This window comes from Chamaea fasciata, unplaced genomic scaffold, assembly GCF_029207755.1.
Source record: "Chamaea fasciata isolate MVZ Bird 193981 ecotype frontalis unplaced genomic scaffold, bChaFas1.0.hap1 SCAF_3, whole genome shotgun sequence".
NCBI lineage: Eukaryota > Metazoa > Chordata > Aves > Passeriformes > Sylviidae > Chamaea > Chamaea fasciata.
The window spans coordinates 20,752,263-20,764,869 of record NW_027094088.1 but is presented as its reverse complement, the minus strand read 5'-3'; the positions used below and the strand labels follow the sequence as shown (position 1 = coordinate 20,764,869).

The following is a 12,607-nucleotide window of genomic DNA, read 5'->3' as shown; positions in this document are numbered from 1 at the left end:
ATGAACAATCACTGGGCTAGGGTAGAAGAAAGGTGGGCAGGGGTTCCAAGGAGATGATTCTTCCCCTCCAGTCATCATGTGTAAGTCCACATCTGGACTACTGTATCCAGTTGTGGACACTGGTAAATGAAAGACACTGCAGCACACCAGAGTGAATCCAGCGAAAGAACATCAAGCTGGTCAGTGGTTGGAGCATCTTGCATACAAGTTGAACCTGAAAGAACGGGGTTCGTCTAGTCTTAAAAACAAGTGGGAAGAGAACTTAACTGCTCCTCTTTCTTATGCAAGGATACACAGAAGACTGGCCCAGACTTTTCTCAGAGGCTCATTGTGAAAGGATGAGAGGCAAAAGACAAGTTGTAACAAGAACCAGTAAGAGATCAGGGCAGCTTTCTTTGGGTGTTTTTACTTTTTTATCCTATAATGAGGATGGCCAAAGATTGGATGAGGCTGTAGAATTTGGAAAGCTGTGGACTGTCTATCTGTAGAGAGATGCACACTACTCAAATAGAAAATGCCTCGAGCAACCTTATCAAACATAAGTTGTTCCTGCTTTTAGCAAAGATTTGGAATAAATTACTCCAAAAGGTCCTTTCAACTTAAATGATTTTGTGGTTCTTTATTGCACTTCTCTGCAGGAGCCAGTCCCTGCCTCAATCAATCTGCTTATAAACATGATTTTGAAGATGAAAGGAATATCCAGACATAACTCTGAGATAGGATAGTGGCTGCATTAGAGCCTGAATGACACTTTGCTGAACCTGCCATACAAAACAGTCTCAACCAATGTAGAACTAGAAGAGTGATTATGGCTTTAGCTCCTTTGAATTGCAAAGTCTTCCTGAAATTCAGAAATATTAGCAGAGACAAGCAACGGACTTCAAAAAATTTGTCAAGGACAGGCAGTCTTTGAGCCCTTTGAAAGAAAAAGTACATGACACTTCTGCTGATGTGCAGCCAATCATTCCAGTTCAAAATCTAGCCCTGTTCAGACCTGCCAGCCAGAGAGTAGAGGCCCAAACACAGACCCCTCAATAGCCTCCTCACAGTCAGTCACACTAGTGGAAAGGAAATGAGAATCTTTTCCTGACATCTAACAGAGAAATTACTGGTAACCAACAGGAATATCACCCTCACATATCTCATGTGATTACCAGTCACTGCTTTGCTAAATTTTCCGATTTAAGCTCTCAGAATTTCACATCCCTCCTTCGCTCCATCACAGGTAACACTTTCATCTTGCACACTTGTTATTTCACTTCATGCAGCTATTGAAAAGTGCTACTATTTGGAAAAAGTTCTTGCAGGACTTTTTTCTTAGTTGCAGCTTTGCAGAACCAAATCATCAGCTACAATGTCTCAGGAGCCAGTTACCGGTATTGCATAGAAATCTGATACTGCTTTTGCAGTTGTTGAAGTCATCAGCATCAAAATCAGTCATGCAAACTTTATCAGCAGTCGCAAAATGTTTTCATCACATCAAGTCATGAGGAATCACATGCCAGAGTGAGAGCTAGTGATTCATACTAGTATAGCTGGTCACAGTTTGCTTGTAATTATTATGCCTGGATCCAAAGATAATCAGATTGACCTCGCTGGCTTGAGTTAATTCTCAGGGCATGGGAGTCATGGAAGAAGTGACCTTTATGCACAGCACCTCTCCAGGACATCATTTTGTTCTTGGGCAGAAGACAAGAGTCTTTGGCTGTTTGGTAACAGCCCAGCCGTCTGGGTAGCTGTAGTCATTCCCAAATTATAAAGCTAATAAGAGAGCTGTGACCTATGCAAAGGGAAGGGTCAGGGAATACCTGGCACTCAGGATAAGCAGTATAGCTCATAATCTGTTCTGCTGTGCAAGTGTGTCCTGACCAAAGCTCCTAACAAAGACATCGTAGCTCATGCGCAACAAGCTACACCCCTCATTTTCACTTTCTATTAACCTCTTCCTGTGAGATCAACTGTACAGAAAAGCCTTCTGTCATCATTATCTATGTGCAAAACACAAAGCTGAGAGACTTGGAAAAGCATGCACAAACTCATCCTCTCTAAAATTCCTCATCTTAAGGCTATGAAGATGTTGAGGCCATGATTAAAGTGAGATAAAAGAAATTTACTTGACTTAGGACAATTGCTAAGAAAATTATCCAATTGTCAGAGCTGAAAATACTATAAATATAAAATTACCAAAAATCTGGAAGTTTAAAAAGAAAAGGAAATTAATTCGGCTAACTACTTGGTGCTTTTGACCCCACTTTCAATTTAGTAAGTCCCCTGTCTTCCTTAATAGTCAGAATCTATTTTCTCATATTTCTCTCAAGAGAGAGGGAACAAGACTCACCTACTACCAGAACCTCCAGAAGAACCCTGTGAATACTCTTCGCATCAATAGTGCCCCTGTGCCATGAATTACACACATACAACTCTTTTTTAGGGTGGGACAATAGCATACATGTAACATCTTATGGTATTAGCTTATGATCTTGGTCATTACTTGAGGGCAAAATTAAAGTAATGACTTTAATTAGCAAGACTTGCTATAGGAAGTGATGATAATTTTAAATTAAGGCTGCTTTAAAAACAAGCAGCAATCAGGTGTAGCAGAATTCAAAACCCAGGAAAAAATTATCTGCTGGAAAAGCCAGTAGTATAAAAAGTAAATATGGAGTAAGTTATAATTGACCTGAAAAGGAGAAAAATATATTTATATGGTTTAGGTCAGAAGTTTAAAAGAGAAGGCCCATTAGACATAATGCCACACAATAAAGCATGTTGTGACATGACAGCCATTAGCAAAACAGCTGCATAATAATAAATAAATAAATTAAATTCAATAAAAGTGCAGAAAGAGCAGATTGGGTCATAAAGAATAACAATGCTCTCAAAAATCTCTAAAAATAAATTATTGCTTCCTGGAACAACCGAAAAAATGCATTTTTTCCCATGCAATCCTCCATAATACCTATTAGTTGGTGCAAGTACTAACTATATTTGACCCACTAAACAGTGGTAACCACAGTCTAATTACACTCAAAATCCTTGGGAAAGAAAAGTATGAAAATCCAGGGCCACATAGCTAATAAAATAATTTGAAAAATTAAACCATACACATTAAAACTTAAATGAAATATTGGAATTATAGAACTACAAGTAGTTCTGAGCATAAACAGTCTTATTTAATGGACACCAAAAGGGAAGTTCAAAGACAGTACCTCATAAATTTGCCCAACACAGGATTTGTGCGGCTTCATCTATGGTGTTGGGAAAATGGTGACAGAGATGAGATGTCTAACTAATGGATGGAACTAACTAATTTCTATCTGTTTCAAATCAAAAGGGAAAAACAAAATTACAGATCAAAAAAAAAAACATATACATTAAAGAGAAAGCTGTATTAGGAGACCAGACAATTTCCATCACAACCTTTTTGATTTAAAATTTAATGGATTTTGGTTTTTTTATGAGAACTGGGAAAATGGGTAAACTCTATGCTTTCCTAGAAATGAAGTGAAAGCGTTTAATTCATGCCGTTTATTCTCTTTTCTGATCACTTCTAATCCAGTTAAGACCACAATTCTGCTTTTCATGTGTTGATATCTTTCTTATTTATGGCATAAATAACACTGGTAACTTAACACTTAGCATGTGTTCAAGTGTTTTTGCTCCATTATAATGTGCTGTGCAAAGCATTTCAAAACTAGTAAAACATGAAAATAACTTAAGTTTGAAATTTCTTTCAGTGTTAGTTTGGCTTTTATGGAAAAAACTTACAGATCATGTTTGAATATAGTTAAGCATATTTTTGAACTTACTGCAAGATAATCTGGGCCATCTTTATTGTAAACAAAGAAAAGCAATCCATTCAGCTGATCTGTTCTGAATTTGAATGAGATCTCAAATTCCAGACCACCACTGAAAACACCTGAATGCAGCTCCAGGAACCCTTGAAAGAAGGTGAACGCATGCATAAGTTAATCAAATAAATAAATAGGTTCAAGAAATCAAAACTAAAAATCTAAGCGACACTTTCTACTGTGACATAAAGAACTCAGGTTTGAATATTATAGTTTACAACTTTATCACTCAGCTTTGAGGACAGTTATCAACAATGTACTGCAAGAAACCAAATCAGTACAACATCCTATATTTTTACCTGCCTTTTCTTTTGTTAATACCTTATAGGCATCTATTACACTCTTACAAAAGCGAAAATTCCCCTTTCACACACACATCAAATCTGCCCATAGTTACAGCAGCTCTACCTGCAATTCCTCTTTCATCCAGCAGCCTTCTGTCAACCAAGAGACACAATTTTAAACCAACAAAAATAATCCCATACAGCTAAAGCTGCCTCAAAAAGCAGATCACTGCAATACTTCTAATACAATCACCTTCTCTATTTCAGGAACATATTTGGATAGACCAATAGCACAGCAAACTACCTCTGCCAAGAAAATGTGCTCCTTTTGAGAGTCCAATGGGGCATCCTTCCCAAACATGATAGACATTGTTATGTTCTTCAGCATTTTGCCAGTTCAAAGATTCCCAGTTTTCATTGGGAGTATGCACTTTTTTCAAAAATATGTCACTGAGACACCCCACAAATCCTTTCTGGACTATCCTCTTTATCCCTACAAAAAAAGGAAAATATTTTTTTAAGTCAATCATCTGCAACTAAACATAGAAATTAATTTATATATTTTAGACATGCAGTCCCCATCATATACGTTCATGTGCGCATAAAAAACCAGCCACCAATCACTTAATAAAGCTGTCCTCCAAGCTAAATCTGGATTTCTGAATTGATCTAATCACTAAAAACAGAAACTACTGTTATGTAGCTGAAAAATATTAAACTTTTTGAGATTTTGCATACAGGCACTTTCAAATTAACAGCATAAATCTACTCTATGAAGATCCAAAAAAGTTTTCTTAAACATAACGGTAATTCTGAAGAAAGGCATGCATGTGCTGAGTAGGAAGAAATAGTGTTGCAAAAGCTGAGGCAGAGAATTATATGTTTAGAAGCTTCATTGGGATGTTTTAGTTTCCTTGTTTGTATAAAATAAAAAACCCAAAACAATGATCCATGGCTGCTAATCCTTTTTTATTTACTGGGGGCAAAAATTTAAAGCAGGTTTTATGGGTGCCCTCCTCTTAAACAGTATTTTATAGTCAGTCTCATATTGAATATGTAGCTGTGGTTTTTGAGAGAGGCATCCTGGATTACTTAGTGAACCAATGTTTCAGAAGAACAGATGCATGTATTTCTGATTTTAGTGCAGTGAAAAAAAGAAGGAAAGAGAGTTGATCTCTAGGGTATCCCACATCAAGTTATCAACCAGATTTCATGTCAGAGGTGGAAACACAAACTCAATAAACAATTTGGCTTTCAGATTAATATGAAAAAACCCCAAAAATTCTGGATATGAATTCACTGAGAGCTGCTGATTGTATACTTGTGTAGACCGCCACCTTTGTCATCTGATGGCAGTTTATCCTCGGTATATATGTTAAGTCTATGTATGAAAACATATGTTTATTGATTCTTCGAGAAGCCAGATATGATCCAGCTCCACACAACTTCCATATTTGTAAAATACGGGTCTATTCATACACCTCTGAGCTCAATGCAACAACCTCTGAAGGATACAAAATCACACCAAAAAAGGCCAGTATGTTGTATCCCTGCATCAAATTGGGATGCATAACCATGTGCTTAAGCTAATAAAAAGAATTTACATGGGTATTTTGGAATGACTTCGGGAAGCTGTATGTAAAACTTATCCATAAGTTTCACACCTATACCAATCCTGTGCATAAAATTCAGTAAAATGTACACAGACCTCATAAGATGATTTAACGCCGATGAAATCAGCTATATAGACATTTCAGTCCATCCCAAAAGATCAAATTTATGCAACTGTACAGATTTATTTATCATACTTACCTTCATCCTTTCTTACAATAGTATAACCCTGTGGAAGTCCTCCAACAAAAACTCCTGTGTTCTCTCCGATAATGGTACTTCCACTAGTTGCTAAGGAAGAACCTGAACAAAACAGTTCTTTATTCACATATTCAATGCTTTCAACAGATTTTCAACTCAATATAAAATATTGGTATTTTATAAAGAGGCTAATGTGACACAATATCCTAAGACTTCCCTAATATATATCCAGAAAATAGTAACAGCTCTGTTTGACAACAGGTGATAAATACAATTATAGTTTCACAAGCACAAAAAGAAACTCAGCATTCAATTATCAAAGATTCACAGTGGACAGATCCCTTAGATGAACAGACAAAGCAGAGGTGACAAAACAGTCAGAAAACTGAGTGAATTTTTTTCTGTATGGGTAGACATAGGTAGTGAAAGAGCAAGTGAGCAATACCCTTAGTAATACCAAAGTGACTTAAATGAATTGATTACCTGTGTACTGCCCATCCACTGTGATGTTTCCCAGTGCTTGAATTCTTGTAGCAATTATTTGGTGCCAACTGTTATCATTATACACTTTTCCACCATCATTAGTTGGAGTAACTCCTACTGCAGATCCCTTTTTATTAACAGAATAATCTGATTTAGAATATTTTGAAGGTAACATTTAGAATAATATCTCACTCTTTTATGACAATTTATAGCATATAACATCTAAAAATAAAGACAGAAGTCCGATGTTTAACTTTCTTTGGACTGCTGAGTGATGTTTGGGACTTATTTAACTTTCTAAATTTAACCATTAAATTTAACCGTCTCAAATAATAAATGAAGGCACAAGGATCCAGTTCTATGTCTATTAAAAATAGAAAATCCTGTGTAGTTCCCTTGATAAAGACAAGGATGAAGCACAAATTATTGAGGGTCATGTCACTCAGATCTATTTTTTTTTCTTTATTTTATGTCTCTATTTAACTACTTCAAGGATTTCTGTGGCTGTGAAGTTTGATGGCCACGGTTCAATGTGCCATCCATGGAGAGCAGCTGCATATCAGGATTGTTAATTGCAGCACCTGTCCACATGAAGGGATCCCAAAAAGGGGTGCACATGTAGGACGGTAGATGCATGTTCTCTCCATGTCAACCCGGTATCAAAAGGACTAAAATTTCTAGATGAGTACCATACATTTATTGGGGGGAAAAAGGTCATACCAAGAGATACAGGAAAACGAAACAAAGCAAAAAAATCCTCAAAACAAAACAAAACCTCAAACAAAAACACCCAACCAAATAAACCAAATTAAACAAGAAAAACCCCCAAAGGTAGTTATTGAGGTTGTTTTTAGGGTACAAGGGATGTTTGTAAACATATATTTAAATTTATTGAGAATTTTTACCTGGTTTTAATAAAACAAAAACAAAAAATTATATGAAGGGATGAATTTAAGGATATCTATCATGAATACAGAAAAACCTTTTCTGAATTGCTGAATAAGAGTGTAATAGATGCAGTTACCAAACTAAATCTCAAGAATATAAAGAATTAAACAAAATATTACATAAACTACCATAATGATATAATAAAAATAAAATTAATATATTTCAAAAATTTTCTTGATATTTATATCCAAATAATCATCTAACTTCTTAATAATTCTCATAATATTGCCTCAGGACTTTATATCATTCTTGCACTATCTGTGAACTCAAAGTTACTCTGTTGAATTCATAAAACAAAATTGTCCTGTACAGCAGGCAACCACTGATAAAAAAACGTTTCTTTATATAGGTACTGTGCCATATTAAAGAATCTCAAGCACTGCAGTTACTTTATGGCTTCAAAAAACAATTTCCAAAAAGTACATAAAGGAAAAATTTGGTTCTTATAATCTGGGGGGGCAGCTTGTAACTTTGCAGCAGCAAGCCAGACAGTTCAACAGTTTTTTTCCAGATTTTCATATTCTTTTTGGTTCAAGGATCTTAGAATTACGCACATGGAGAAAAACCATTGATAGAAACAAACACGTATTTTAATTAATAATAAAACCCTCTTATTAAAAATTAGTATTCTGCCTTTTTTGATATTCATCCATTAGAAATTGCATTTTGGCACACAGATTTATGAACCCTGAATACATTTTACATTTGGAATTGGAGCCTATCACTGTGTGTGCTATGTATCAAAATATATATGTGATGTGCACATATGAACACAGATAAAGAAAAAATGATTTCCTGTGAATATTTACAGCACATTTCCAGCTCCATTCAGCCAACATCCTGGTACTGAGGAGGTCTGGAGAGCAGCACCTCTGCCCCATAATAAGAATACAAAGCTACACATCCTTACATACTAATGGCACTTTTTCATATACTATTTTTTATTGTCTTCCCTCCTATTTCAACATTTTAATATTTTACAAACACACACATTTCATTATCGTAGTTTAATAATTAAAACCAGAACTGGTGTCATGCCCAATTAATGTGCCCTGGTAGCATGCCCATTAGTTTTTCCATTAGTGAATTCAACAATACTAATGGGATTACTAGCATGGGATGCTAATTGGGCGTGACATAAGAAACTGGCTTACTTCTTAGCATACCCTTGCTAATGATGAAATTAATGAGCATTTTATTAAATGCTGTCTCATCAAAGTGTACTTAGTTAGCGTTAAAATTGTTACAAACGATGCTGCATTCTAAAGATCAGGTGCCAGAATAAGTGGTTCTTCATATTATGTTTGGCGACAGTCTAGAGCATTAACAGTTTTATACACCAGAAACCACACTTATCTGTAACCGATTCAACCTGGGACCACACAAGCATATGTGCTAACCTGTGCTTAGTTCTGGGGGGAGGGAAGGGAGAAGACAAAAAAAGACAGTGTTAAGAGTTCAGCATGTGCTGCACTGGAGAGGCCTCTTTACACTTTTTCCAGAACTACTGGAGTCACTCTGGGAGCACATTTAAACAGCCTGCTGCAAGACGGCTTGTCATGGATTTTGAAAATCACATATTTTGAAATCTGGATTATTTTGCTATGCCATACAATTAGTCTTAAGATTTGGTTGCTGTCAGTAATAACTGAGTAAATATGAACTCAGTTGTGTCATAGTGATACTAACATTGAAAATACAGAGAACCATCACAAATATGACTCTTCAGAGATACTGCCTCAGTTGCCAAAGCTTGAATGGAACACTTTTCCCAGTTAAGTTCTTTCAATGCCCAAACTCTACTACTAAGAAAGTGAACAAGTACTGAAGTTTTGCCAGTGCCAAGGAGGAAGGTCTAGTTGGGGCTCAGAGCCAGGTATTGTCCATCTTCCTTTTTTTTGTGTAATAACAGCTCACTTTCAGAGTGTACCTAATAATTTGGCATCTCCATGACAAGAGCAACCAACAAGGCAACACTCACAAGGAAAATATCTGGTATTCCTTCTTTCTGCTGTAGAATTTAGAAAATGGATCATCTTCTAAAATAGAAGAGCTGGATACCATTCCCTTCATCCTGTGAGAAGAATCTCAATACTTTCTCCTCAGACTGTCCTAATCACTTAGGAAAAAAGGTGCTCCACATTGGACTTATATTTCCACTATTACTGACTTCACTTGGTGTAAAATATTCAGTGCTTCCCTGGGAAAAAAAAAAGAAATTACCTGTAGCCACTGAAAGATAACCATAAATTTTGCTGGAGTTGATTGTGCAATTTAGGTGTAGATGTAAAGACATCATGAAAAGAAAAAAGATCCACAGACAGCTGAAGTGTTACAGGCACTCTGAGTTTAGAGGAAGATCTATGGAAAATTCTAATTATTCCAAAAAGACTAAAGAAGAAATCTGACTGCAAAAAAACCTCATGCTTCCTGGACCATGAGTAGAAACCTGCAAAGAGTGGCAATAAAACAATTAGGAAGGAAAAAAGAGCAGTTGCAGAGCACAAAAGGGAGACAAAAGGAATGGTCAGACAACAGGCAGATGAATGGTGGAGCACATGGAGCTCAGAGAAGTATGAATGGACACGAAGAAAAGGATTTGAAATTAACACTTAGCGAAGGAAGAAGCGAGGCTGCTGAAGGCTCCCCACTAGGAGGACTTGGCAGGACTATCCCCAGAGCAGACACAACAAAGAGAAAATGCACTGCTGATCATGAGCAAAGATTCAACCCAGCATCCTGAAAGGGACTAAGGGTACAAATAATTAACCTGCGACAGGTCACAGCTGGAAGGGAGCACAGAATATTGCACCACACTGCTACAGATAAAAAGGTGCAGAGACACAATTGTCATCAAAAAGAATGTCTGCAATTTCTCAGAGAAGAGCACAAAGGAAGGGTCATAAATGTTTACTGTATATGCCATGACTAAAATTAGAGACAACAGTGCCTATAACCTGGCTAAGACACCACATGATGTCAATAAGAAGTAATTAAAGCATGTGCACATTAATGCAGACTATGATGTACAAATGAGAGATGAAGAAACGCTGCTACAGTACAGGATACTTGACACTGTAGGATAGGAAGAGCAAATCATGGAAAAAGGAAAAAAGAAACAAACTATGACAAAAAGATAGAAACAAAGGTAACGACATTAAGGTAGCACAGCATACTATGCATACAGAGGACTAAAACTTTTTGATAACTGAATTTTCAGAGGTAAAAGATTTTGAAAAGGTTTCCAGACAAAATACTTTGATGTAGGCCACTGAACCCTACTTCTGAATCTGAGAATGTACAGGAATCTCTTCCACATTATTAATGAGAAATTAGAAAACATTAGCTTTCAATATAGTAAATCGACTGTTAAGACCTACACTGCTCCTGGAGGCCTTAAATGACAGCTTTTCTTTTTCTTTAAACAGCAATTGAAGCACTGAAGCAGCACCATAAGCTATTTTATAAGACGAAACACTACTGAAGTGATGATTCTAAAAATCAGCATGGAACAGAGTTGCCTGATTCAAATGAAACAGAAAGATAAACAAAGATACATTAATAAAAAAAAAAAATCTGTTAAAATCCAAGGCAGTAACTGTTGAAAACATTACATGAACTGAGAAGGTCTGAGGACTGAATATGACATCTGCTGGGGTTTTTTATAGTTAAAAGACAGGTAAAAAAGGGGGAGGGGAGGGGAATTAAAGCCCCAAAGCAGCCACTCTTCCATCTCTCCCCCTTCCCCAGATACAGATAGGTATCTTTATCCCAGATACAGATTCCCCAAACAAAAAAGTATCCTCCAGGGAATGATGTAAGCAAGCTGACATAAAGCTACTTTAGAAGAAGCAGATCTGCAAGAAGGTCTAGGAATACTATCTGAAGCATTAAAATGTCAGTTGAAAGACATCCACTAAATTAACCATCAAACAACAAAAATATCTAAATAAACCTCAGAAGACCTTGCAAAGGAAATATAACTTTCTTTTCAGTTAAAAGAAGGTATAGGTGTAAGAGAGAAAACAGAATTAGTCCCTATTAAAATGTGGATGAGGACAACATTGACAACATAAAGCTTGGTCCCAAAAACTGAAGTACACAATAAGATAAGATAAAGCCTGCGTGTAAGTGCAGCAGAATTAACAGAAATTAATATCTTGGGCTTAGAAGCAGATTTAATATTTTCTAGCATGGGGGTCACATGCAAACCAGCCTCTGTGCAGCACCTTGCTCCTTCTATATGTGTTCCAAAGCTTAAGGGGATTTTCACCACTGCAAAACACCTCCACATGGTCACGGGGTGACTGTGGCAGAGCTCAGGAGGCAAAGGTTAACAGTGGGTTAGAAAACCTGGTAAGTATTTACAGTTTCTTGCATATTTATGAAATACAAGTGAGGCTATAATGTTTTTTAATTCCATAAGGAGATCCAGTTTTGGGGTGCACAGAAAACACAAAATACCCAAACAGAAATGTAAGGCATGTGGCCTTATTTTTATTTTGTTGATACCTTCCTCATTATTTATGTTTTTGCATAATGGCAACATCCTGATCTCTATAGGAAAACACTTAGTCTCAAGATGGGAGGCTTAAAAGTAATTGACTAACATTATATAAACTTACTAACTAATTCAAAACTTAGTTATGCACAACTTTGAAATCTTGGTAGTTCAACTTGGAGTGATATTTAGTGGCACTGACAAAAACCCCAAGCCATATAAATGCAAAAAAAAAAAAAAAAGTCTTATATTGTGGCATACATGACAACAAAAAGAGCAAGGATTTAGTGTATCAGTTTTTCTCTCCTCAAAATCTCTAGTTACCTAAGGGTTCTGAGAAGCAAGTTAGTTTGTATCAATAAAATTTAAGAAACAAAAAAACCCAAACCAAAACAAACAAACAAACAAACAAACAAAAACCAAGGATAAGCATGTAAAAAGTACAAAAGTAAACGATGTAAGCTATTTTTATAGGATCCTGTCTTATGCTGTACCTGTGGATCAAAAAGAAAGTAAGGACGTCCACTCCTCAACTGCAGTGCAATGTACTCCTCCTGACTGCCAGGTGATGCAGAGAAAAAAATCAAACCATCAGGCTCCTGGGTTCTAAACTTCACTTTAATACCTGGTTAAAAAAAGCAAGTAGATGGTTAATGCCAAGAGTGATTCTTGTAGGTTATAACAATATTTATAAAAATAATGTCATCTCAAAAACTGCAGCAACAGTG

The 12,607-nt window shown here is 36.3% G+C and overlaps 1 protein-coding gene across 1 annotated transcript in view; it reads right to left on the bottom strand.

Annotated features, from left to right (window-relative positions):
- USH2A (usherin) overlaps positions 1 to 12,607 on the bottom strand; it is a 380,780-nt gene that overhangs the window by 235,769 nt on the left and 132,404 nt on the right. The window contains exons 22-26 of the mRNA XM_066178272.1: positions 12,374 to 12,504; positions 6,431 to 6,557; positions 5,944 to 6,049; positions 4,440 to 4,618; positions 3,810 to 3,940 (exon numbers count right to left, since the gene is read on the bottom strand). Coding sequence (XP_066034369.1) covers positions 3,810 to 3,940; positions 4,440 to 4,618; positions 5,944 to 6,049; positions 6,431 to 6,557; positions 12,374 to 12,504 — 674 coding nt within the window. The remainder of the gene's footprint in view (positions 1 to 3,809; positions 3,941 to 4,439; positions 4,619 to 5,943; positions 6,050 to 6,430; positions 6,558 to 12,373; positions 12,505 to 12,607) is intronic.